This window comes from Phaseolus vulgaris, chromosome 4, assembly GCF_000499845.2.
Source record: "Phaseolus vulgaris cultivar G19833 chromosome 4, P. vulgaris v2.0, whole genome shotgun sequence".
NCBI classification, from domain to species: Eukaryota; Viridiplantae; Streptophyta; class Magnoliopsida; order Fabales; family Fabaceae; genus Phaseolus; species Phaseolus vulgaris.
In genome coordinates, this window is record NC_023756.2 from 13,900,217 (window position 1) to 13,926,474 (window position 26,258).

The 26,258-nt window shown below is 34.0% G+C and overlaps 1 protein-coding gene across 2 annotated transcripts in view; it reads left to right on the plus strand.

Moving 5' to 3' along the window:
• The first annotated feature begins 500 nt into the window (after positions 1-500).
• Positions 501-26,258, plus strand: part of LOC137837333 (uncharacterized) — a 34,214-nt gene continuing 8,456 nt past the window's right edge. For both annotated transcript variants that reach the window (XR_011085428.1, XM_068646314.1), the window contains exons 1-11: positions 501-816; positions 892-1,023; positions 8,855-8,992; positions 9,097-9,147; positions 9,991-10,080; positions 10,409-10,555; positions 11,096-11,203; positions 13,794-13,853; positions 14,469-15,167; positions 16,851-17,021; positions 19,438-19,582. Coding sequence is in view for 1 of the 2 variants with exons in the window: in XM_068646314.1 (XP_068502415.1) it covers positions 724-816; positions 892-1,023; positions 8,855-8,992; positions 9,097-9,147; positions 9,991-10,080; positions 10,409-10,555; positions 11,096-11,203; positions 13,794-13,853; positions 14,469-15,167; positions 16,851-17,021; positions 19,438-19,582 (1,834 nt within the window). In the remaining variant the exon portion in view is untranslated. The remainder of the gene's footprint in view (positions 817-891; positions 1,024-8,854; positions 8,993-9,096; positions 9,148-9,990; positions 10,081-10,408; positions 10,556-11,095; positions 11,204-13,793; positions 13,854-14,468; positions 15,168-16,850; positions 17,022-19,437; positions 19,583-26,258) is intronic.

A 26,258-nucleotide genomic window follows, 5' to 3' on the forward strand; every position in this document is an offset into this window, starting at 1 on the left:
TTTTATTTTATGCATTATCTTATTTTGGTTTATATTTTTATTTATGAAGATCTGGTTTTTTTTATGTTGTGGAACATAATTTAATGAGAGGTCTTTTAAAATTATTATGTAAACCATAATAAACATAATTTTACTAAATTTAATGAGTTTTAATAATATTCAATCAATATGCATTTAAAAAAAAGTTTTTATGACATAATTTTCACAATCTATGTTAAAACAAAATGACTATATATATATGATCGTCTATATATTTGATTTAAAAGATTAAATATTACTATAATCACTAAAATAATATAAAATATAAATATATATTAAAAAAAAATAAAAAATCGGATACACGCGCGACCCGCTAGTATTAATAAAATAAATTGCTTTTACAACTCGTTTTTTATATATCTATTTCTAATTCTAATAATTATTTTTTATTTTGATAATTTTATAATAATTAATATTTTAGTTACAAACGTAATAAAAGAAAATAACAAAGTGTACTAGTTATTATTAAATAGTTAATTAATTGTGTTGGATAAATGCACACGCTCAATGACAACAACGACTTTTTTGTGTAAACGAGTGGGTCTCACTGTCTCGGGAAGAAGAAAAAGAGGAAAACACAGGTTCAGAAATGAAAGACAGAGGTTGAACTTACCTAGGCAGAATCGAAAATTTCGAAAGAGATTAGAATTTGAGGCTCGAGTTGGATGAGTTGAATCAGCGGAAATGGGCGCGAGTCGGAAACTCCAGGGCGAGATTGATCGTGTTCTGAAGAAGGTTCAGGAAGGCATCGAAGTCTTCGATAGCATCTGGAACAAGGTTCTTCTCTTATTCATCTTCTTCAATTTCGAGTTTATTCTGTTTCCGAATGACACGTGGCGGTTGGTGAGTTAGGTCTACGACACGGAGAATGCGAACCAGAAGGAGAAGTTCGAGGCTGACCTGAAGAAGGAGATTAAGAAGCTGCAGAGGTACAGGGACCAGATTAAGACATGGATTCAGTCCAGCGAAATCAAAGATAAAAAGGTGAAAATTCTTTCTCTTCTTTTAATCTTCTGTTGCTTATTATAGTTTTTTTTTTCCTTCCCTTCAAACAGGTCCTTACTTTCCACTCAAGCATTTATTTGGAAGAATGAGGTTAATAAGGATTGAATCCTTAATTATGAGTCAATAATAGCTCTAAAACTGTATTATGAATTAAATCTGCCAAATTCTTATGTTTTTGATGGGTTGTTTGCAAATTTTATGTATAAAGTTGTAACTGTTTGACCGTGTAAGTGTAAGAAGAAGACATAGAAGCCATCAAATAAGTTTGATCAAATAAAGATAGACTAATAAATATAGGTGAAGGAAGGCCGAGAAAAAGAACTCTAGGGGGATCCACCAGCGTACAAAGTCCTTTCAGAGAATGGATTCCATTTCAAAGGGTGCATAACTGCATTGATAAACTCACACTAAACTGTCAAATTGGGATCCAATTTGTTATTTTCTTTAGGAGACATTAGGAAGGAATTGGAATGTAATAATTTTTATTTAGTACAGAAGAAAAAAAAGGTTCTCTATTCATTCAAACTCTCTACCAATGAGATAGAGATAGAAAAGAGGAAGAATTGAGGAATTCACATAGTACTTTTGATTGAAAAATTGATATGATTTATTTTGTGCTTTTCGCTCAATGAAGAAATGGGTCAACCACTATAGGATCAAACCTTGTGGGAATTAAATTTTAGATTAAAACGTCCTTTATGATGAATTGGTTTTTAATTGAATTTGAAAATGTGGGTGGACCCATCTAGTATCTAAATGTTTTTCCTGTTGTGTCATACAAGGTGTGAATTGTTGAGGGATTTGGTAGGTCGTGTTAGAATTTGTACACACATGATCCTTATCTTTTGTTATTAAAGAAGCCTACCTCCAAAAAGAAAACGTGATGCTATGGGAATGCACATTTCATTCTAATTCTCAAACACTATATCAATGTTTTTCTCTTGATCTTAATCAATATTGTGTCTGTTGATGCCTGTTTCTTTGAGTCTGCCTCAAATGCTTCTCCAACACCTATTGACATTCCAGTGAGAGACCATCTTCGAAGAGTAATGATATAGTAGAAACTAAGCCTGATTCTTCCTCGACATTATTTCCCATATCGGATCTGGTCCCCTCCTTTGAAAATAATTGACCTATTTCTATTAAAAAATGTTGAAAGAAAAAGATTGAATGTATTTACAAATGTGATTACAATATACATTTATAGACTATTTACAACCTAATTATGGAAAGAAATAATAGGTAATTAAAGCTATACAAGTCAAATCAAATCACCAAAAGATATCAATTCTGTCCTAATAAATAATAAACAAAATCTGCTCTAATTATGAAATAATTATCTCCTAATTACGCAACAAAAAAAGTATACGTTCTACTTGCTACCCTTCCCTCCGCTATACTAACCTCGATTATCATCGACTTTCCACTTATATTATACTTGATTGTCATGATTAATGAAATTCAAAGTAGTGGTACTTGAGAGTTGGTTCCTTTTCTTGCTCAGAAATCAATTATTTGGTGTTGGTTGTTGTAAACTCTTAAAATAGGTCCTGATTGTAATATTAAACACTATAGAGCTTGCTTGATTGCCAAAGGATACACAAAAATCTCTGGAGAAGATTGTATATCCTTGATATTTTCGCTCTTGGTTTCAAAATGAAATCTATTCAACTTCTCTTCTCCATTGTAGCTATTCGTCATTGGACTTTGTTTCATCAATGCATTACTTGTTGTTTTCACAAGTCCCTATATGCTGTTGTTAAAATCATGTGTGAACTAGCATAATTATGGGATCTTGTGTGTACAAGGGATGTTGAAAGGAGATGTTGATGGCAGATTGAGAGAGGCATGGATTGTTGCGAGATCAAGAGGTTGAACGTCAAATCATGGGATCATGCGCCTTGTCGATCCTTTTCGCTTTTTGTAACTAGGGTTCGACGATCCATTTGTTGGCTAAAAAACGAGACCTAACATGAACAAAAAACAAAACCCAACACTTGTATGAACCTTTTGTTTTGCTAGGGTTCCCAACCATGGCGCAAATTAGAAACGAAGGAGACTATAGATGATGCACGCACCTCTTAGTGTTGATGTTGACATTGTTGTCGAATAACCATCACTATTGTTGCCAAAAGCTATCAAAGCAGTCATGCAGCTCCAGTGATGCTAGCTTCACCGTTGTCAGCATCCTAACACTCATGACCATCATTGTTGGTGTTGCCTTCACAGTTGCCGATGCTTGCTCGCTCAATGTTATGCTTTGTCTTTGCTTCTTCTGTTATTGTTGGAGAATGTTCTTTGTTCTTTCTGGAGAGTTCTCCATTCTGTTTAGAATTTGAAGGAGAAAAAAATGGCGTTAATTGAAGATATTACAAAGTTGCTGCACTATCAATACCACTCTTTGGATGAAACATCTTGTCCTCAAGGTGATATTGGAAGCAAAGTTTAGTCCACTTCTCCCATGTTGTGTTCTCAGCAAAAAAAACCATAACCATTGATCCAAAACCATTTGAATAGGTGGGGTTGTGGAAGTGTCCAATTTGGAATCAAGAATAGACAGGGGTTTCACGAGTGGGTGACGGTCCAAAGTTGTAAGTGAGCCTGAGTGGTTGCTTGGGGATCATGAAGCAATTTGAGCATAGAACAATGGGAAACAAGATGATGTGAGAAGTCTTAGGTAGCTAAGGTTGATGTAAGCAATTGCACCAATTTTCTATAGAATAGAAAAAGGATTGTAAAAGTGCTTGGACAACTTATGATAGTAAGCGTTGGTAATTGAAGATTAATGAAAAGATCTCATTTTAAGATAAACCCAATCCCTCGTTGTTGTGAGTTGATTTTAAGATTGTACATTTTATGGGTTGCACTTTGTTTATGAGTTTTTGTTTTAAGTAAAATATGGTGAGAAATTCAAAGAAGATTCCCACTGGACACGAACTTAACCAAGTGGTTAAGTAAGCGTGAAGGTTCACTTCTAGAGGACAAAGAGAAACAATTGTATGGTGAAGATGATGATGAGGTGCGAAATTAAGACAAGGAGCAAGATAAAGAAAAACAATGTAAAAGCTGAAATTAAAGAGTAGAGAAAGACATAAAATGGAATGGAAAGTGGTGCAAAGAAGAATGAAAAGGATGAAGGGATGAATAAAGCTTATGGAGTAAGGCAATGAATCATGCCACTTGGAATGGTGGAAGACTCCAAGATGAGTTGTGAAGCCGCCACTTGAAGTGCATGAACATTCAAGATAAGACAAAAAAAGGAGAGCACTCAAGTCTCGCTAAACACTCCTGCAGAGTTTATTTTCTATTTCCAAATTCAATGTGTTAATACATGGGGCAAGACATCCTTTATATAGGAAGGAGTGACTTGGAGAGCAAGATGAGAGAGAGGTAGAAAGGGAAGGGATGAGGGCAGCTCCAAGGGTTGACTATAGTCAATGCCACCCCTAGGCCTAGTTTCTAGAAACTAGGTTTAAAAACCCTAATCCTAGGTGCATTGTCATGAAAAGTGGGCTTTGGCACAAACCCAAATTATACCCTACTCTAGCTTATTCTTCTATTTGGAGCCCCAGTGTGATCCCAATTTATTTATATAAACTTGTCTTGTGAAAAGACTAGAAGGAAGAACATATGATATTTTGTTTTATATTTGGTTCTTCTTCTACTGAGGCTCTCTCGAGGTTTGGTGGGACCTGGTCTTGTATGCTGAGATGACTGACCTAATTGTGAAGTATTTGTTGTATCCTTAGTCATCTGCTTGTCGAGATGGTTTGTATCACTTGTAGAAGAGTGAACACCTCAACACTAGCATCTACGAAACACTTCATTGCTTATTGAGCCTTTTGTAAATGTTTGACAAGAAGTGAATTGAAAAATAAAGAATTACTTTATTGATATCAATTATACAAATTACATCCTCATAATCTTTATCTGTAATAACCAAAACCTTTTAAAAAAGGAAATAAAAATATGCCTTAATAAATAGGAAGATTTTGAAGATTCTTTTTCCGAATTACTATGGAGATATTGAGAATATGTTTTATTCTAATAATTTGTTGTATACAACGCTCCCTCTCAAGTTGGTAATTGACTATCAATCATTCCTAACTTTCTTATAAGATCATGGAATTGGCTATGAGGAAGCCCTTTAGTGAGAATGTGTGAGAATGTCTGCTCTATGAAATCCTATAGGAACATGAGTTGTAAGCACTAGGCCTCTGTCAAGGTTATCTTTGATAAAGTGCTTGTCAATTTCAATTTGTTTGGTCCTATCATGTTAGACTGGATTATGGGCAATGCTTATGGCTAACTTGTTATCACATCACAATTGCATAGGGATGTCAACCTTAATTTTGAGGTCATCAAGTATGGTTTTCATCTAGAATTCTTCACACACACCTTGAGCTATTAGGAAATGAGTTTTAAACCTAAGTTAACCCTGCAAAACTAGCTTGTAGGGGGAGGATGCCCTCATTCATATATTATAAGTTATCTTATCTTTAGACGTGGGATTCCTCTTCACGCTGAGGCTTTTATATCTTGAGCATTGAACTAAATATTTGTGGGTGGTCTAACGAGAGCCCAATAACGAATGCGTAATAGCTCCAAAGAACTTGACTGTAAGGTGAGGAATGCTTTCATTTATATACTAAAAATTGGTTTTATCTCTAGTTGATGTGAAATATCAAACATGAACAAATTTAGCTTCTACACTAGAACGAGATATTTTATCCTAATTTTTTATTATCCATGTCACTAGACTTTATCCAAGAAAATTACAGTGTCTAGATGTAGATTTTCTATCAATAACGAAACCCACATAGTTTGTATCAGTATATATCTTCAGGGTCAAAGTGTCTCCTTTCCTGAATAATTACTCTTTTCCTAGGCTTGACTTTAAGTACTAAAGAATTTTGTCAATTGCTTGCATGCGTTTTTCTCTATGATCATGCATAAATTGACTTATCAGACTAGTTGTATAAGCAATGTCTAGTCTCGTTTGTGATAAAGAAATAATTTTTCTTACAAATCTTTAATATTGTTTTTTTTTCTAAGGAGAACTCTCTTCAATGCCAATTCTATTATTCTATTCAATAGGGATTATGAGGTTCTACATCCTAGCTTACTTGTTTCGACCCAGTTCATATTTTCTTTGAGACGAAAATCTCTTTTTTTGAATAAGTAACCTCTTTCTATTCCAAGGAAATACTTAAGTTTTTCCAAGTCTTTCATTTCAAATTGGGCAGCCAATTTCTCTACTTTATCATCTGTTGCAATAATAATGTCATCCACATAGACTAACAATAGTATAAGTTTACATGTAATGAAGTGTTTTATGAATAAAGTATTTTCTCCTTGACTTTGCTTATATCCTGAGGAAACTATTGCTTTAGTAAATCTCCGAAACCATGCTCTTGGTGATTCTTTAAAACTATATAAGACATTCTTTAGGAGGAATACCTTATTCTTTCCGTCATGATTTTTCAAATCCGTGAGAAATCTCCATGTACACTTCTTCTAAATCTCCATGAAGAAAGACATTTTTCACATTCATATATATATATATATATAGATAGATATATGTATTAAAATAAAGGAAAAAGAAAAATAGGATAAACCCCTTGTGTAAAAATGCACACATAGGGTTGTTTATTTATAGATGAAAATAATAAGAGAAATTATGGGCTAAGTCCATTACATTAAACACTCCCCCTCAAGTTGATGCATATAAATCGTATGTAACAAGCTTGTGACAAATATAATCAATTTTGGGTCCCAAGTGAAGATTTAGTGAAAATATCCGTTAATTGATCATTTGAATTAACAAACTTAGTTTTTATGTCTCCAGACACAATCTTTTCTCGAAAGAAATGACAATCAATCTCAATATGTTTGGTCATTTCGTGAAAGACGACATTTGAGCTAGTATGAAGAGCAACTCGATTATCACATGAGTGTCATTTGAGTGACCTCTCCAAATTGCAATTCTTTGAGTAATTGTTTTAAGCTAAGTAAGCTCACGAGATCTTGCCAACACCTCCACCCCTCTTACTTCGAAAGTTGAACCTGATCTTCTCATTGCCATTCGTAAAGGTATACATTTTACCCATAATCCCTTTCCACATTATACTAATTTGAGCATAGACTATCTCAACCTTTTTATACCTGTCTTTTGTCTATTTCTTCTGTATCTATTCCAAAATTTGTAGGTAATACCTTAGCCCATCCTGGTTGACTCAGGCCATGCTTGATGAAATGAGTGCGCTTCAGAATAATGGAACTTGAGAACTCGTTCCTTTATAGTTTGGAAAATCTGTTGTTGGTTGCAGGTGAATTTTTGCTATCAAAGTTGATCTTGATAGTACTATTGATCGTCTCAAAGCTCGTCTTGTGGTTAAGGGTTATACCCAAATTTTTGGTTTACTATGGTGATACTTTTTCTTGACCTTTATCAATTGGATGTCAAAAATGTCTTTCTTAGAGGGGATTTGCAAGAAGAAATTTATACAGAGCAACCTCTCAGTTTTGTTGCTCAGGGGAGTCTTTTGGATCAGTATGTCGTCTCCGCAAATTTTTATATAGCTTCAAGTCATCAAGGGTTTGGTTTGAAAAATTTAGCAATGTTGTCGAACAGTTTGGTATGACTAGTAGTGAAGCAAATCATTCTGTTTTTTACTGTCAATCGAGTGTTGGGTGTATGCATCTTATAGTATATGTTGATGACATTGTTCTTATAGGCACTAATCACCATGACATATCATAGTTAAAACAACACCTTTGTCAATACTTTCAAACCAAAGATCTTGTAAAACTCAAATATTTCTTAGGGATTGAAGTAGCACAATCCAATACTGGTATTCTTATCTCAAAGAAAATATGCAATTGGATATTTTGGAGGAAATTGAGTTGATGAATTCGAAATTTGTTGATACACCCATGGATTCCAATGTCAAATTTCTACCAAATCAGGGAGAGCCTCTCTTAGATCCTGGAAAGTTGAACTGTCTGACTGTTATTCATACTGATATTTTCTTTTGCAGTCAATATGGTATCTAGAGCACAAGTTTGGGGTTCAATTTTCTCTGGTGAACCCACCCACTGTTCACCGGTGTTTTCCAGCCGCCACCCCACCACGTCCTCGCTGTCGGAGCCTTGCCGAAAGCTCTAATCCCATATTAAGAATTGAACTTTGAGCCTAACTTAACCTTACAAAAATAATTCATAAGATGAGGTTTACATCCAATTATATACTATGAATTGACCCTATCTTTCTAGTCAATGTGAGATCTCGAACAATATGTATGTATATATATATATATATATATATATATATAAGGAGAAAAGTATAATATAAGGAAAAGTTATATTATGTGACACTCAACTCTTAGGCTAGGTACATACACCCAAAAAGCAGTTTTATGAAAGTTGTATGATACAATAACAACCAAAATTTTTACAGAACAGCAATGAAAGCTAAGAAACTACACGAAGTCTTATCCTATGTCTTGATGTTGTGTTTCTAGTTAATATGTAGAAGATTGGTTTTTATTCTTTGATTGAATGGCAAGTAATGGATAATCAAAGCGCATTTTAGTATGGAACAGTTAAGTCATGTTTGCTACTATGCTATGTTTTGTCTATTCATCGGTTCTATATTGCACTTTTTCTTTCTGGTTGTGCTTAGATGGTGGTATTGCTAGTTTGACTTGTTTGATCGTGTGTGGTATGAAATGTTCTTGTAGTAAATTTTGGATTTTTAACTTGATTTTGAATTTGACATTTGTTTTTCTTTTAACTTGATGTGTGATAGGTTAGTGCCTCGTATGAGCAAGCTCTAGTGGATTCACGCAAGCTTATTGAGCGTGAAATGGAAAGATTCAAGATCTGTGAGAAGGAGACAAAGACAAAAGCATTCTCTAAAGAAGGCTTAGGTCAACAGCCCAAAACTGTGAGTTTTTAGCTTGGGGAAATATTCTTTTTTATTTTATAGCATTTTGGACCTCTGTAATTGTATTTATGACAAAGTTTTTCATTCTCAATCCTTCGTGATAGGATCCTAGAGGGAAGGCTAAATCAGAGACAAGGGATTGGTTGAACAATGTGGTACGAAATTGATTGAAATGAATAACTATCATTTTTACTATTTTTCGTGAATTTGATTTGAAACGTAACTCAACCCAAAAGTTAGCTCCTGGTGTCATTCAGGTGAGAATAAGCCAAGCCTTCATTAAACACACACACACATCTCGTGCCTGGAACAGGGCATATAGAGTGTGGAGATTGTTTTAAAAAAGGGAAAATCATACTGTCAATTTGATTGTGTGGTAATCCATGGGGCCAAGTTTATTTTTTGGATACTGGAAGATGTATCAATTTAAAATCTACTGTGGGATCTGATACTATTTTGGGGCTAACTGAATTCCAAAACCTATCCCTTTAGATGAGTATTGCCCAAGCCTCTTTATAAATTGTATGGTGGCCATATTTGTAGTTGATATGGGATCTTAACAGTTATGATCGAAGTTTGGATATTACTCATTACTTTAATAGCTTGTATGCTTAATGTAACTTCATAGTACTAGGAAAATGATTAGTCATGTTTTCTTTCTCCCTAATGGTTCTTGCAAGTAGCCACATGGAAAATAGTGCAGGTTCACTGTTGACTGTTCAGATACCTATTCACTGATGAAATTTCACTTTTGAATTTGGTTCTCAACATTTTCTTTCCATAATTATGTTTATACAAGTCTTCTGTCTACTTCACATCATATGATTAACATTGGAGTTCTCTGTTTATACAAATTTATTGCCTTCTTACTTCATGATTAACATTGGAGTGTCTCTGTGTACTGCCGAATATCTAGAAGACGCTATACTTATTTGGAACTTTGAATAGCTTACTTATATTTCTTCCTCTGGAAAATATTACTTTAAATATTTGAGTAGGTTGCGGAATTAGAATCTCACATCGATAACTTTGAAGCTGAGCTTGAAGGACTTTCAGTAAAAAAAGGAAAGAGCAAGCCACCCAGATTGGTATGTGTAGTAAAGGAAATACAATTTATGGGATCGATGATTTATCTATATCAGTATCCCTGCTGCAGTTAGTATTTCCTTGTACAGCTTTAATTACATAATTAGGAGATTTAATTACATTTGATAATTAGGAGGATTAATAGGATGACAACATATTTTATATTTATTGTGTACAGGGATAGATTATATCCATCATTAATTAGGATTTTATATTATTAAGTCTTTGTATTGTATTTAAGAGCAATTGCTCTTCTACAAATAATATCAGAAACAATTTTCCTGACAATCTAAGTCATGACTATTAAAATGTTTCTGTGTTGTTGGTCAGATACATCTAGAAACATCAATTACTCGGCACAAGGCTCACGTAAAGAAATGTGAGTTTATCTTGAGGCTACTAGATAATGATGAACTAAGTCCAGAGCAGGTGAATGATGTCAAAGATTTCTTGGATGACTATATAGAGCGTAATCAGGTTTGTCTTGCATAGCTTAAACACTTTTTATTCTGTTTTTAAACACTAGAATTGAGGAAATTAATTTATGTATCCTTTATATAGTCCTTGATGAGAGTCTTGAGTTAGTTAGTGTGAGAAAATAACTCCTTTTACTAAATAGTTAGTTAGTGTGGGTGTGTAACTTTTATCAGACTGTTAGTTAGTTATAGTTATCATTATTTGTTGCATTTTGTAAGAGTAGTTTGTTACATTGGTCACTGTGAGGTCTTATTCAATCCTTCAAAGCCAGATTTAATGTAAGGTTTGTATGTTATTTATATACTCTATTTTAGCCATATCTCTAAACAATATGGTATATTCAACAAGTTGTAACTGGCCTAGTCAGTTAGATGAACTTCTGGAGTCTATATATAACTTTTGTCAATAGAAGTTCATGACTTATACAAACTTAGAATAATAAACGCAAAGTTTCTTTTCTTTTTTGTTTTCAATGGATACCATGCGAAATTTATGAATTGGTATTAAGTTTTTGGCTTCCCTATTTTTCTTTTTTTATAGGAGGACTTTGAAGAATTTAATGATGTTGATGAGTTATATAGTTCATTACCCCTAGATAAGGTGGACTCACCGGAAGATATTGTAACAATTCCCCCTGGTCTTGCTAAGGTATTTGTTTAACGATTATGGCTATGTTGCAAATACTTGAGAGGTGCACAACCGCACACATTAACACATATTGATGCATCTGTAGTTGAATGTTTTCCAGCTTCTATTTAGATACCTTTTTCTTCCTTTCTTTATTTCAAAGTTGTCATAAACTACAAATTGAAGAATTGCTTCTTGAAAATAAGTTAATGTTATGCACATTAGATTGAGATTTTTCCGCAACTAGTACGGATCTAGGAATTAATTCCCTCAATAAACCCTTTGCACACATTATTTCCCCCAACTAGAACTAAACTTTTCATGGTGAGAATTCGACTCCCAGGAAAGCGAATTCTGACCTATGTTTCTCACTTCCACAATAAAAATGTTCCCAAAATTTGGTTTCCGGGGAGGGTCGAATTCTAGGGGTCTTTACAAATGGTCGGATAATAGAAAATGACGGCGTCCACTTTAATTGTCCGTCTCCTAAATTTTTTTCGCATCCCTCATAGTTGTATCTTTTCCCATTTAAAGTAGAATGTTTTTGGTGCTTTAGGACTACAAGATCAAACATTGTTGATGAGGTTGTACTATCGCCAACCTCAACTAACCACACAAGGGAAAATTAGGTATGATGTTGTTCAGATAATAACTGATGAAAATGTTTCTGAATTGTTAACTTAGAAGTCTCAATTTTAATTTCCATTTTCTCAACGCATTGACTGCATCCAACTCTACAACAAATCTAGAACCATTCAATTTAACTAAAGCAATAATCTACTATGAAGGACTATTCCAACGGGCCACCATAGTAGAAAGTTCAAATGGTTATGGTCTAATCTACACATGTGTCAACCCTAAAAGAATGTCAATCCCACATAACTACTCTTTTAATAAACTATTTTACAACATATCGAAAATACTACAATATGGAGACCAAAAACAGGTTATAGAAATAAACTATTGTTGTCCAGCTAGAGTTGTCAATAAAACACAACACAATACAAATACAAAGTAATGTTGACGTCCAACAAATGATTAATTGTTGGAAAAGCACTCAACTTCTTAACCCAAGTGTGCAACGTGAAGATTCATCTACAAAAATGGAACAATTTGTCCAAACTAAAAATTTACACAATGCAACACCTTAAGAATTGGCTCAGGACTTACAAAATAGTACCTACATCAACCATCTAGGCAAATCAACATCCACACTTTTCTAAACTAGTAGTGCTTTCATTGTTGTCATATTTATGTTATATAAATCTCATGTATTGTCTTTCATCCACCTTTAACTAATAAATAAATTGTATTTTAATTAGTTGCTAACACATATTTCATTTCACTTTATGTTTTCTTATATATATTTATAACTAAATATTATTACATAATATTTGTTATTATACTTTATAATATATATTTATATATAACTCATTCTTTATTTATATCATACTTTATAATTTACTTTTCATTTTAAATTTTAAAATCATAATTTATGAACTTATTTTTTTATTAAACCGAATGATACACTTATTCACTTAATTTTTTTTATCATTACATACCTATAAACAATGAATAACTCATCTTTTGTTTATAACTTTTTAAACCATACAATTAATATTTTTTTTATAAAATACGCCAACAATTTTATTTAAATTTTGCTATAATTTATTTTGATATCCTTTAAAAAAATACCAAGATTTAATTCTGGTACCAATATTATAATTTACTATAATTTTTTCATCGAATTTGAAGTTTATTATAAAAATATAGTTACAAATTTATTATAATTATTCTTCGCAATTTATTATACAAATACAAAAACAAAAAATATTTATTTATTTTTCCCATAATATTTAGTTACTTTAAAATACTTATAAAATATTTAATTTCATTCTCGTTGTATTGGTATTATACTTTATAAATTTTAATATTTTAAATTTTCCAATTTTATATTTCCTTCTATTTCAATTTTGACACCCACTGACTGACCTTCCGCTCGTGTTCATTGTGGGATAAAAAATACCCCCAGAATTCGGTTTCTTGGGAACCAAATCCTGGGAAGATTTTTGTTGCAGAAATGAGAAACAGGTGCGAATTCGCTTTCTTAGGAGCCAAACTCTCACCATTCATTTTTTTTTTGATCAGCAGCCAAATTCTCACCATGATCTACTTGGGGAAATAATGTGTGAATCTATTGAGGGAATTAATTCCCAAATCCGTACCAGTTGCAGAAAAATCTCCATTAGATTTGTGTTACTGGATTGGGACACTCTTTTCTTAATGCGCTAGGACACTTTTTATGGAAAAAACTGTGATGGTAGCATTGAGCTTCAAAACAGAAAATAGTGATGGATTCTAATGATGTCATTTTAGTGGACTTGAGTTGGAACATTGATGTTATATGTGGGGACAAAAAAGGAGAGCTCCAAGTCACTCCTATCCCTTCCCTTAACATGAGAGTTGTTTTAGTACGTCCAAAAGTCCCTTATATCCAAAGTGAACCTTGGATATACCCTACTTGCTTGACCCACCGAGACATCTTCCTTTATGTTTATATATTATAATTTTTCTATATATGGATCTCCTAATTTATTTACTATTTTGGCAGGTGGCACCTGTGCTTAGCTTGAAGCCTTTGGCAACATCAGCTTCAGCATCACAAACATCTGTGTGTATTCTGCTATTCTTGCTTCTATGAGCTGAAAAAAATTGAGTCATTATTATTGAATTATAGGGATCTTTTTTTCAGAAATATTCAGTGAGAATATTTTTGCAGTTTATAAAAAACATGTTCCTGTTAGAGACACAAGGCTCACTTTGCCTTTCTAATTGTTTTTTAGTTATGGTTTTCAATGATATATAAACAATATTGGATAGGTTTGATGAGTTTTGGTTAAAACCCATGTTTATGGGAATTTTTATTTTTAATTGTCAAATGTTGTAACTTATTATAGTTGAATCAGTTTATGAGATGTCTTCACAAATTGATTAGTAGATTTAAAAGTCACGCAAGAAATGAAGAAAGTACTCAAATAGTTGTTCTAGCCCATGTTAACAATATTTATGTTACACAATGTTTACATTTTTTATAATGATATTTTTCTAATGGAACCTTTTAAGAATAGTACATGATGGTCAATCATGATTGTATTTGCACCAAGTGCTTGTGGCTGAACTACCAGTTAACAAAGAAAAACCTATAGCTTATGGGCAACTCCATTAATTGTTGGTTTGTCCTTATATGGGCAACTCCGATTTCTAATCATCAAATGCTTCTTTCCAGGAGCAAGCCGATGATACAGCTTCTCAGGATAGCAATTCTGATGTTGGTGCAAGAACTCCACCTCCTAAAAGTAGTACAGTTAGTTCTACTGCTACAACACCAGCAGGGAGTTTTGCTACTCCTGTTTCTATAAATGTTCCAGTGCCTAACTTGTCAAGTCCACCAGCCATTTCTTCAGTGACACCTGGTTCAAATTCTGTTCGGAGTTCCTTGGAAATTAGTAGTGCCGTCACTGCTTCACCTTTTGTAAATCAGTCTAGCACTATGAAAGAGGAAGAGATTAATAGTTTCCCTGGCCGAAGACCATCTCCATCACTTTCAGATGTTGCACTCATAAGGAATATCAGCAGAAACAGTCTATCAAATCAAACAACAAATAGCATACCTCTTGTTTCTGGAAACATGGTTTCCAGCAATGGGCCTCTTGGTTCAGTTTCTTCAGCTTCTGAAATAACCAAGAGAAACATATTGGTTGCTGATGATAGACTCGGAAGCAATGGGATGGTGTCGGCTCTTGTATCCCCTTTAAGTAATAGAATGATTATGCCTCAGGTTGCAAGGGCTAGTGATGGAACTTCCTCAGTTGACTCTAGTAATGCCGGCGAAGGTGCAACTGTGTCTGGGAGAGTTTTCTCCCCTTCTGCTATTCCTGGCATGCAATGGAGACCTGGAAGTCCCTTCCAGAATCAGAATGATGTGGTACACTATTGCTCTTGAATTTTCTTTTGCTATTCCAACTGTCATATTGCCTTTTGCTTATTTGTTGTACTCAAAGTGTGAGCTGTTAGTTACTTTTCTTCTCGAATTATAAGTACATCATTCATTAATGATCTAACTTGGAATTTTGCTTGTATTGCTATATTGGTTGAGCTTGCAACTTGTATATAGTTCCAAACTGAAGATAGATGTCTAACGTTATTAATAGACAATAAAAAACTAACCTACCCTAGCATGCAACCTTACCCTTGCATATCAAAAGAGACTGTTTCTGGATTTGAATCCATGACCAACCGGTCACATAGGCTTAACTTTACTGTTGTGCCAGGCTTGCCTTCAATGTTATTAATAGGCAATATCGGATAAAATAATAATGTGCAATTAGATTGTTATACTACTGGTTGTTGTTCATTTAGTTACTTAGAGGTACAGGACATCAAATCATCTAGCTAAATATTTAAGCTGTGTATGCATTTGATATCTAAAATCCATTATTTTATTAGACCGAGTCATACACATAGTTACTTAAATTTCATGCCACCCTCAGTTTTATCGTATCTTATTTCTTGTACTTATTATCTGATACAAACTGGATCAGAAGAGATGAAAAGAAAGAATGATGGAACACTTAATAAAAAAAAAGAATGATCAAATCCCCAGGTAATTTGGGAGCAGTAGCAGCATGCAACTTCACCCTTCTGTCCCTTCCCTTAGTATTTATACTCTTCCCACTTCTATTCTTTAACTAACATAACAGTGTTTCAGTTATTCTGGTACAAAGCCCAAGGTTTTGATCCTAACATAGTCCCATCTCTTTATAGAGGATCTCCTGTCACTATCATATAAGTACAATCATGTTTTATGATAAATTTTCACCTAGTAGACAAGACAAGCTAAACCATTTATACGTAAAATGTGTTTGTAGCAAATCCAATGATATGTACGGAGATCTCTGGAAGACTAGAACAAGTATATACTCTTCCAAATGAATTATGTATTCAATAATTGTTTGGCTGATAATTTCATTAATCATATAGTTGTACGGAGTTCATCACAGGTGATGATTGTAGTTTGAACTTGATTTTTTCATAAGTTTTATGATGAATACCTTTAACTAAGATTTTTCATACCTTCTCTTGTCTTTCCTTTTTCTCTTGGCACATTTCTTGAGGATTTCTTGTTCTCTTGCTTTTCTCTTTTCTATCTTATTGAATGATTTAATTATCAAAGATTAGAAAAATCTTTTATGCTTGTTTTAGTGACTTTGGTGATCTTCCATTCATTTGAGGTCAGCTGCTAATTTACATGTGAAAGTATTTTGTGGATGAGTATGTATATAGGCCTATTCACATGAAAAATGTTACTTGGGTGCACATACAGACCCATGCTAGGGAGATGGTAGTTTTTAGCATCAGTTTTGAGTCTTGTACGACTACAAATAGATCACGTAATATAGCTAAGTTTTTTTCTTGTTCACGTAAGAAGTTATATATCTTTAGTTACATAGAAGTGCATTGTTCTGGCAGGCAAAGTTGGAGTAGAATCATAACATAACATACTTAATAGTACATGTAATAATGATCTCGGACTAAGGATTTTATGGGATGGGATGGGACTTATATTTTTTTTATTCCTTTGAAGGGACTTATTTATTTTATACTTCAGGGTCATGTTCGTGCAAGAACTGAAATAGTTCCTGATCAAAGGGAAAGATATTTACAGAAGTTCCAGCAAGTGCAACAACAAGGCCAAAGTGCCCTTCTTAATATGCCATCTTTTCCAGGAGGGAATCCCAAGCAGTTTTCTTCTCAGCAGCAAAATCCTCTCTTCCAGCAGGTATCATTTTTCTGCATTTTTTTTCTCTTTTTTACACTGAATTTAAATAATGAAGATTCATTAAGGGCCAAAATATTGATGATTCATTGTGTAGTTAGAAAATTAAAGATTTTATCTACACTTTAACACCTGACTTCAAAGGTAGATTTGCTGAGCCTTTTGCATTTGCTGGAATCCTTGAGTTATCTAACCTAAATATGCAAGTCCGTGCATTTCTTCTGATATATTCGTCATTGTTTTTGCTTGGGCTCTATACTGTATGCATACACTTGGTTGCAAATACATTTGGGAGTTGAATCTATTGCTTTTGTTTTTTCAGGAATCATAAAGAAATTTAGGAGAAAACAGTAGTCCCATTATTTTCTTTCAATTAGTTTAATTATACAACTCATTCTGATTGAATTGAAGCATTTATGAAAACAGTTTAAATTGCTAAGACCTCTTATACATGCTTTAACAATTGTTAAATTAGAGGAAATAGAGCGATATTGAGTTGAAATCGTGTGTTTCTGAGACAATAGGAATTCTTTATTTATGTTGAGAAAACAAAATAAATATGTACAGTGGAGATTTGATATTCTATAATAATAAATATGATGAGAATAAATAAAAACTTTCCTAATAATACATATATACTCAACTTGCTACAAATATGATTGATCCTTGGTCCTCTTAGAGACTTGGTGAAAATGTTGGCGAACTGCTCACTAAAGTTGACAAATCTAGTGGTGATGTCTCGTGACTTCCACTTTTCTCTTATGAAATGACAATCTACCTCTATGTTAGAATGAGTCATCTTAGATAGAATTTATTGAGAAGTTGTGTGCTCTGTTGTACCTAGTTTCTAGATATGATCGTTCTTATTCTCTTCTCTTCCCTCTCGTTGTATCTGTTAGATATAATTAGCTATTATTAGTTATTATGAGATATTATAGATATTGTTAAATATTTCTATTTATGTAATGGGCCCAACCCATATGTTTCTTTTCTTATATAAACATAACCCTATGCGTTCAATATACACAAGGGATTTACCCTATTCTTTCCTTTTAATATGGTATCTAAAGCATAGGGCTAGGGTTCAATTTTTATTGGTGAACCCACTGTTCACTAGAATTTTTTAGCCATCTTCTCACCAGAGTCGCCACTGCCTCGTTGGAGTCAACACCGAACTTTCGTCGGCCATTGGACTCTTGCCGAAGTCGTCGCCTGACTCTTGTCAGAGCCGTCGCCGGACTCTTGCCAGACTCGCTGCAAAAGCTGCCACCGGAGCCTTCATCATTGTTGCTGCCGCTAATTGACCGGTGTTTGGATTTTTCCTTATCATCTATGGCATCTTTCGTTCCCTCTTCCGCTTTCGCTGCCACTGTGGCTTCTTCCGTTGTCATTATGTTGGATCCGTCTATTTATACTAATTATGTCAATATTCATCTCTCCATTGACAAATTTGATGGAATCAATTATGAAACTTGGACCTCAGATTTTAAATTATGGCTTAAGAGTCAAGGTTATGTTCATCATCTTACCCATCCCAATGTTGCTGAAAATGAGGTTTCTCGTTGGTTGAAAATTGATGCACAATTATGCATTCTTATCAAATTTACCATTTGCTCGTCTTTAAAACAATTTTTTCGTACGTATGAGATATTTTCAAAAGTTTGGGAACAAGCAAAATTATTATGCACCAATGATACTTAAAGTCTTTATGGTGTGTGTCAAAATCTCCTCATAGTTGTTGCTCCCAAACGTCTTGATGGTACAATGGCGGAATAGACATCTTGTTGAAACAACTCGTACTATTTTAATTCATGGTGATGTAACTCTGCGTTTTTGAGCTGATGTTGTTCTTAGTGCATGTTATCTCATTAATTGCATGTCATCTTCAGTTTTAGATGACAAAATTCCTCATTCTATTTTATTTCCACATGACCCTCTCCACTCCTTACCTCCCAAAGTTTTTTGGGTCCACATGCTTTGTTCATATTTTAGTCCTGGTCTTGATAAAGTATCTCTTAGGTCACACAAATGTGTCTTTTTAGGGTTCACTAGATCACAAAAAGGGATATAAATGTTTCTCACCTTCTCTTAACCGTTTTATTTCAGTAGATGTCACCTTCAGTGAGTCTTCCCTTTACTTTAATTCGTGTCTTGCTCCTTATGTGTCTTCATCTAATCAAGTTAATATTCCTATTGTAAGATTTTATTTCTCTTCTCTATAATTGACTATATCAAATACTTGAATATTTTGTTGCAAGACAAATTGCACATTCATAACCTAACTTGATTTTTTTCTACAGTGGAAAGATATATTTTAGATGACATATAGTGCTATTTGTGAGCTTTAAATGTTTTTCTGTGATTTTTCTGAATCTGGTTTGGACTTTCTTTCCATTATAACATCCCACTATATGTGCAGTTCAATTCTCAGTCTGGTGTGGGACTTGGACTCCAGTCATCAGGTCTTAGTGGTATTTCTTCCACCTCATTACCCCAGCCATCCATTTCTATCCATTCCCCATCTAGCCAACAATCATTGCTGTCAGTTGTTTCTAAAGATCCAGGTATATTTTGAAATTTTAACTTAACAATTCATATTTTTGGTAGAATTGATTCATAATATGTTATTAGAATCTAATGTTATCTTCTTGTTGGCCAACCTATAAATGTTGAACAAGCAATTTATGGCATGAGCACCCCGGATGTGTTATTAGAATAAGATAGAGTTTTAAAACTGTGAGAAGAATTTTATTCAACTTACTGAAAAGATACAGCTGGCATCAATGTATACAAAACAAGGGTTCAACTAATCTAACTAACTTACAAGTAACAAAAAGTTTTTGTATGAATATATTGTAGAAAGAGTAGTTAGGTATAAGTCAGTATGTACAAGTTTCACTAGAACGGCTCTCTTTTGTACCTCTGTCATCAGAACAACTCTCTTATAAAAAGCTTTCTGTACTATCATTAAGAAATAACAATTCAGTTCATCACTTCTTGTCCTTTGTTCTGCTTTTCAGTTTTCAATATGGTATCAAGAGCTTAGGGTTCCATACCATTTCTGAAAAACACTGAATCAAATTTTCTTCCGTGGCAACAAGTGGAACATGTAATCAAGGCTCACCAATTGCAACATTTTTTAGTATGTTTGAACATTCCTCTTTAATTCTTGATTACCAAGAGTTGTTGTGTCTTCAATCCCTGAAAACAACTTCAATATTCTCTTGGGTTGTAGACAGTCATCATTCCTATCATGTTTTGTACAAGGTTCATGATCATTTTCAAAATCAAGCTCGCACATAAGCTAGGAAACTGCGGTTTGCTTGATGATTGTATGGTTGAGGAGTAAGTTTTTTTGCATCAAAGCTCTCATTGAAGCGTCATGTTTTGTTGGTGAATATGTTTCTCTTCAAGATCACAAATCTTGGAAGGTTTACCACGGGATTTTAATTCAATTATCTGAAGGATGAGTTGAAACTCCTTCCCTTAAGGAAATAGAAGTGTTGCTCTTGCGAATGAGATATTGTCAACAAATTTCATAGGAAACTGATTGCTGATTCTGTCTCTCAATCTCACTCAGTCATAGTGTTTCTTTTACTTTGCAACAAAGTTATGATGTTACACTACAGGCTTATCTCATGTCGCAAAATTTTGATGGCAACAACTTTAATGATTTTGCTTGTGGTTTTTATCATGGTGGTTGTGATGGCTGACTGGTTCGTTGTGGCGGCCAACAGGGTGAACATGGGGGATGATTCTCCAACATCCATTATCAAGTGTGTTTCAGACACTTTGCTTTTTGTTACCATTGGTTTGATAAGAATTTTCAGCCTCCTCTTCCTAGGCCAAATGAAGAATCACATAGTATTTGGGGTTCAATGTCGAAAATAACAATATAAACTTTAGTTACTATATCTGGTTTTGCTTTTCAAACTGCTTAGATTCCGTAGTACCGAAATAAATTAGCTGGAGCTTTTCCTTGTCAATGGAACTCAAGCTATGGTCAGGTTAGATCTAATTCTAATTTGGCAAATACAACACCTACTGCTATGACTGATATTCAAGTCCTTGGATCTGACTTTAAATGGATTTTTTCTCTTCATATTAAACCAGTTATTATCCAACTTATTTTGAATTTAACTTACACCAATAGGTAGGTTTTACATCAACTTGACATCAACAATGTTTTTTTGATTAGTTTACTTGATGAGATTGTATACGCATCAGGTTTTGAGTCCTCCAACACTTCTCTAGTTTGCATATAAACAAAGCATATATAGTCTACGTCAATGGTTTGACAGATACAAAGCGCTCTTCCTCAATTTGATTTCAAAGCTAGAAAATGTGATCCCTCCTTATTTGTTTTCACTTTTTTAGTGATATACTAATGTATACTCTTGTGTACATGAATGATATCTGATTGCATAATCAGGAGAATTACTCTCTAATTAAGTGCAGATTTCATTCTCTATTTATTAGGACAAATTTGTTAGTGATTTGATTTGTACAACTTTAATCACCCATTATTTCTTGCTTTGATTGTGTTGCATAATCAGGAGAATTATGCTGTAATTAAGTGCAGATTCCATTCTATAACAGATTGCCTATTATTTCTTTCCTTAATTAGGTTGTAAACAGTTTATAAATTAAAATTTAATCACATTTATAAAACATATCAGAAATACATTCCATCTATTTCTTTCAACTTGGTATTAGAGCTCCTGATCTGGGAGACTCTGCTTCTGCAATCTTTTTTTTAGCAGCCTTCATTGCTGCAATTATTTTTCTGGGCAGCCTTCATTGCTGTAACTTTTTTTTCCTTATCTTTTCTCCATTGACCACCACCTTGCACCATTGACCGCTGCCACCTCCATTGACCGCTACTGCCACCTCCATTGACCGTCGACACCTTAAATACTGCTTTTGAACCTAACCTAAATGATTTACCTATTGCCTTGAGAAAAGAAAAAATATCTTGTGTCAAATATCCTATATCCCAATTTGTGTCTACAGTAAAACTTCTTATCCAACACCAAAGTTTTCTTTTAGCTATTGATTCTATCAGAATCCCTACATCAGTACAAGTCTGACACTAGATCGGTATAAAGCAAGGAGTTGAAAGAAATAGATGGAATGTATTTCTGATATGTTCTACAAATGTGATTACAGTCTCAATTTATAGACTGTTTACAACCTAATTAAGGAAAGAAATAATAGGTAATGAAAGGAAGAAATAATGGGGTGATTAAAGCTGTATAAATCAAATCAGTAACAAATTTGTCCTAATAAATAGAGAATGAAATCTGCACTTAATTATGGAATAATTCTCCTGATTATGCAACACTCCCCCTCAAGTTGGTGAATGTATATCTATCATTCAAGTAAGATCTTGCAAGTTGCAAGTAAGATCTTTGAATTGTTTTGTAGGAAGTCCCTTAGTAAACATATCTGCCAATTGGAGTCTTGAAGGGTTGTACTCGCTGGCTATAAGACCATTATTCAACTTCTCCTTAATGAAATGTTGGTATATCTCTAAGTGCTTTGTTCGGTCATGTTGAACTGGATTGTGTGCAATACTAATGGCGGACTTATTATCACACACCAAACCCATAGGAGCTTCATATTTTATTTTGAGATCATCGAGTATGATCTTCATCAATAATAGTTCACAAACCCCTTGAGCCATGACTCTAAATTCTGCTTCTGCACTTGCAACTACATTTTGTTTCTTGCCACTCCATGTCAGCAGATTTCCACCCAGGAACGTGCAATAGCCTGTGGTGGATCTCCTATCAACAATTGATCCTGCATAGTCAGCATTAGTATATATTTTCATGGATAAGTTTTCCCCTTTTTTAAATAGCAATCCTTTCCGTGGAGAGGCTTTTAAGTACTGAATAATTCTATTTATTGCTTGCAAGTGCCTTTCTCTTGGATCATGCATGAATTGGCTAACCACACTAACTGCATAAGCTATGTCTGGCCTAGTGTGTGATAGATAAATGAGTTCTCGCACAAGTCTTTGATATTGTGTCTTCTCCACCTTTGGATTTTCCTCATCATTCCCAATCCTATGATTTTTCTCTACTGGCACTTCAGTGGTCTTGCAACCCAGCTTACCAGTCTCTTTGAGGAGATCAAGGATGTATTTTCTTTGAGAAATAAAGATGCCTTGTCTAGAGTAAGCAACGTCTATCCCAAGGAAGTACTTCAGCTTCCCAAGATCCTTCATCTCAAATTGAGCAACCAGTCTCTCTTTCAAAGTTTGTTTTTCAAACTCATCATCACCTGTAATAATCATATCATCTACATAGACCAAAAGTAGAGTGAGTTTACCATTTTGAGAATTTTTTATAAACAGAGTATCTCCTAACCAAAATTGAAAACTGAAATGACAGAAGCAAAGTCTTTGTTATCTCCAATGACTTCCTCTTGCAAGCTATCTAAGACTAGTTCTGGCTTGTTGGAAGATCCATCCTTTTTATAGATCAATAGTCGCTGGACATGAATTAAATTTTGCTATTGACAAGTGTTACAATTCATGGATATTGCTATATGTGAGAGTCCCTTGATTTATGTTGTAGATAATATTTCCTTGTACAGTTTTAATTACATAATTAGAAGATTTAAATACATTTCATAATTAGGAGGATAATTAAGAGGATTACTAAACTAACAGTATATTTGTTGGAGATCCCACATCGACTAGAGATTAGAGCCTTTCATTGTATATAAGTGGGTGCAAACCTCAATCTCATGAGCCGGTTTTATGGGGTTGAGTTAGGCTTAAAGTCCACTTTGTAATATGGTATCAGAGCCATTTTTCGAGCCTATCCTAGCAAGTGTTTGTTTTGGGCCTATCGGGCCGCTATCGGACCACCCATAATATATAGTCTCACGCACGAGTTGGCAGTCTCGGCGTGAGGGGGTGTGTTGGAGATCCCACATCAACTAGAGATTAGAGCCTTTCATTGTATATAAGTGGGTGCAAACCTCAATCTCATGAGCCGGTTTTATGGGGTTAAGTTAGGCTTAAAGTCCACTTCGTAATAATATTTTATATTTAATGTACAGGATCATTGATCCTGAATTATAGGGCTAGATTGTGTCTATCATAAATTAGGATTTTCCATTATTAAGTTTTTGGTATTCTATTTAAGAGAAATTGCTCTTCTATGAATATTATTAGAAAGAGTTTTTCTAAGATGTGCAACCTGCATTGCTGCAACACCACAACCCTTTCTTTCTTCCACGGTATTCCTTCTATGCTTGTATTCCTTCCACAATCCTAAAAAATGTTCAATTCTCAGAAAACCCTTAACCAACCAAACATTTTGGGTAATGTTGAACTATAAAATATTCAACCAAGCCCTAGGCTTAATTCGAAAAATTTCCAAAAATGGTCTTACTTTGTCCACACCTTCTGTAAAAGGGAAGGGAAAATAAGGTCTTCTCACTAATAACCCCCCAGAGTGTTTAGACCCCAAATTTGTAGCGTGCACGAGGTAAATGTTGTTGTATTATCATGGTTGTGCAATGCCATGACACCAAAGGTGAGTGATTATGGCATGTTTCTGATGACAACTAAGGAGGTATGAGATAACTGTAAAGAAAATTATTTCAAAGTTGCTGAGGCTGCCAAAATCTATGAATTTAAGATGAGAATTTCCAATGAAAAAACAAGGGAAATTTGTGGTGAGTTAAACCATTATGAGAAGCAAAATGTAATGAAGATGTTGACCTACTCAAACACTACAAGGAAAAGGACAAGATCTACAAGTTTTTGACATGATTAAATAATAAGTTTGACCATGATAGAATTCAAGTTCTAGGGAAGGACCTTTCTTACTGTCTTACTTAATGAGACAATGAGTGTGTTTTGGGCCGAAGAAGACCTGTAGAGGGGTCATGTTAGAACCCCAATCAATTGAAAGTTCAGCCTTGCTTGTACAAAACAAGGGAAGAACTACTTCAGTTTGAACATTTGTTTGTGGATGATAGGCGGTATTCCCATACCCATCCCTTATTGTTCCAAATGTCAACTAAATTAAAAATCACAACAAAGGAAACATGATATTATCAAAAATTCAATGTTTAAATAATACTCATTTTCTTTTCTCCAATGTCAAATATCAGGAGAAAATTATAATTTCTTAAATCTCAAATCAGAGTATCAAATAACAATTAGATAAAGGTCAAAAATTATAAAAAAGAGTAACAATGATAAAATGTTTGTCGTAGAAATAAGTTATAAAACTAAGGATCAAAGAAAATTTAATATAAGTTATTTAGATTACTTAATAAACTAAAGGTGTTTTATTAATTTAAAATAGCAACAGGTATGCAGATAGACATAGGGGGAGTATATGTACATACACTTCCTTGTCCCCATACCCAATTTAAAATATCGTGTATTATCCATACTCAGTCAATGCGGGGATTCCCCATCATAATCGGGATGAGTTTAGACAATATTTAACGGGGACGGGTTCATTTGACATCCCTATCAGTGTTTTTAAGTTCAAAACTTGGATTGGATTGATGGACTTGCCATATATATGTAATGCTCTTCCTTCTTGTGTTGACATTGTTGAATCTTGGAAAATTGTAGGTACTAACACCTAGGGCTTAATCTCTAACTCTTCTAATATTATCTCGTTGCAGTTCAATAGCATCAATAATATTATCAGTTTCAGTTTCTTATTCTGCCCCAGAATTAATTTGCTCAGCTTTATGTTCATTTTTAGAGGCTTTAGTTGGAGCATAAGACAAAACATAGGGTTCAAGATGATCATCACAATTTTTTGGGGAACTTCTTAGAAGCCAAAATTGGAGAAATAAAATAGTTTCAATGATGGTGACATCAACAGAGATATACAATTCTTTGGTTGTGAACCTCTATTGCTAATGGGAAAGTATACATGGGTATGTTTAGTCACAAGCCTCACAATGCAGTTTTGAGGTATCTAGATTTTCAAATAAATAGGGAAACATAATTTTTTAGAAGAGAAAATGATGAATGTTTTAAGTGACAGTGCTCCAACCAAAGAATGTCTTTATTTTATACATTGAGTATAGACGTGGATTGGTCAACTTTGAATTCTTGAGATGGTTTTAGGTAGTAGAGTCTTTTTCTTTCCTTAGCAAGTCCAATCCTCCTCCCCAGGTCAGGGAAAACATTGATAAAATGGCCACGAAGGTTGAAAGTGGTAAAAAGAGACCAAGACTGGAGGGAAAAAA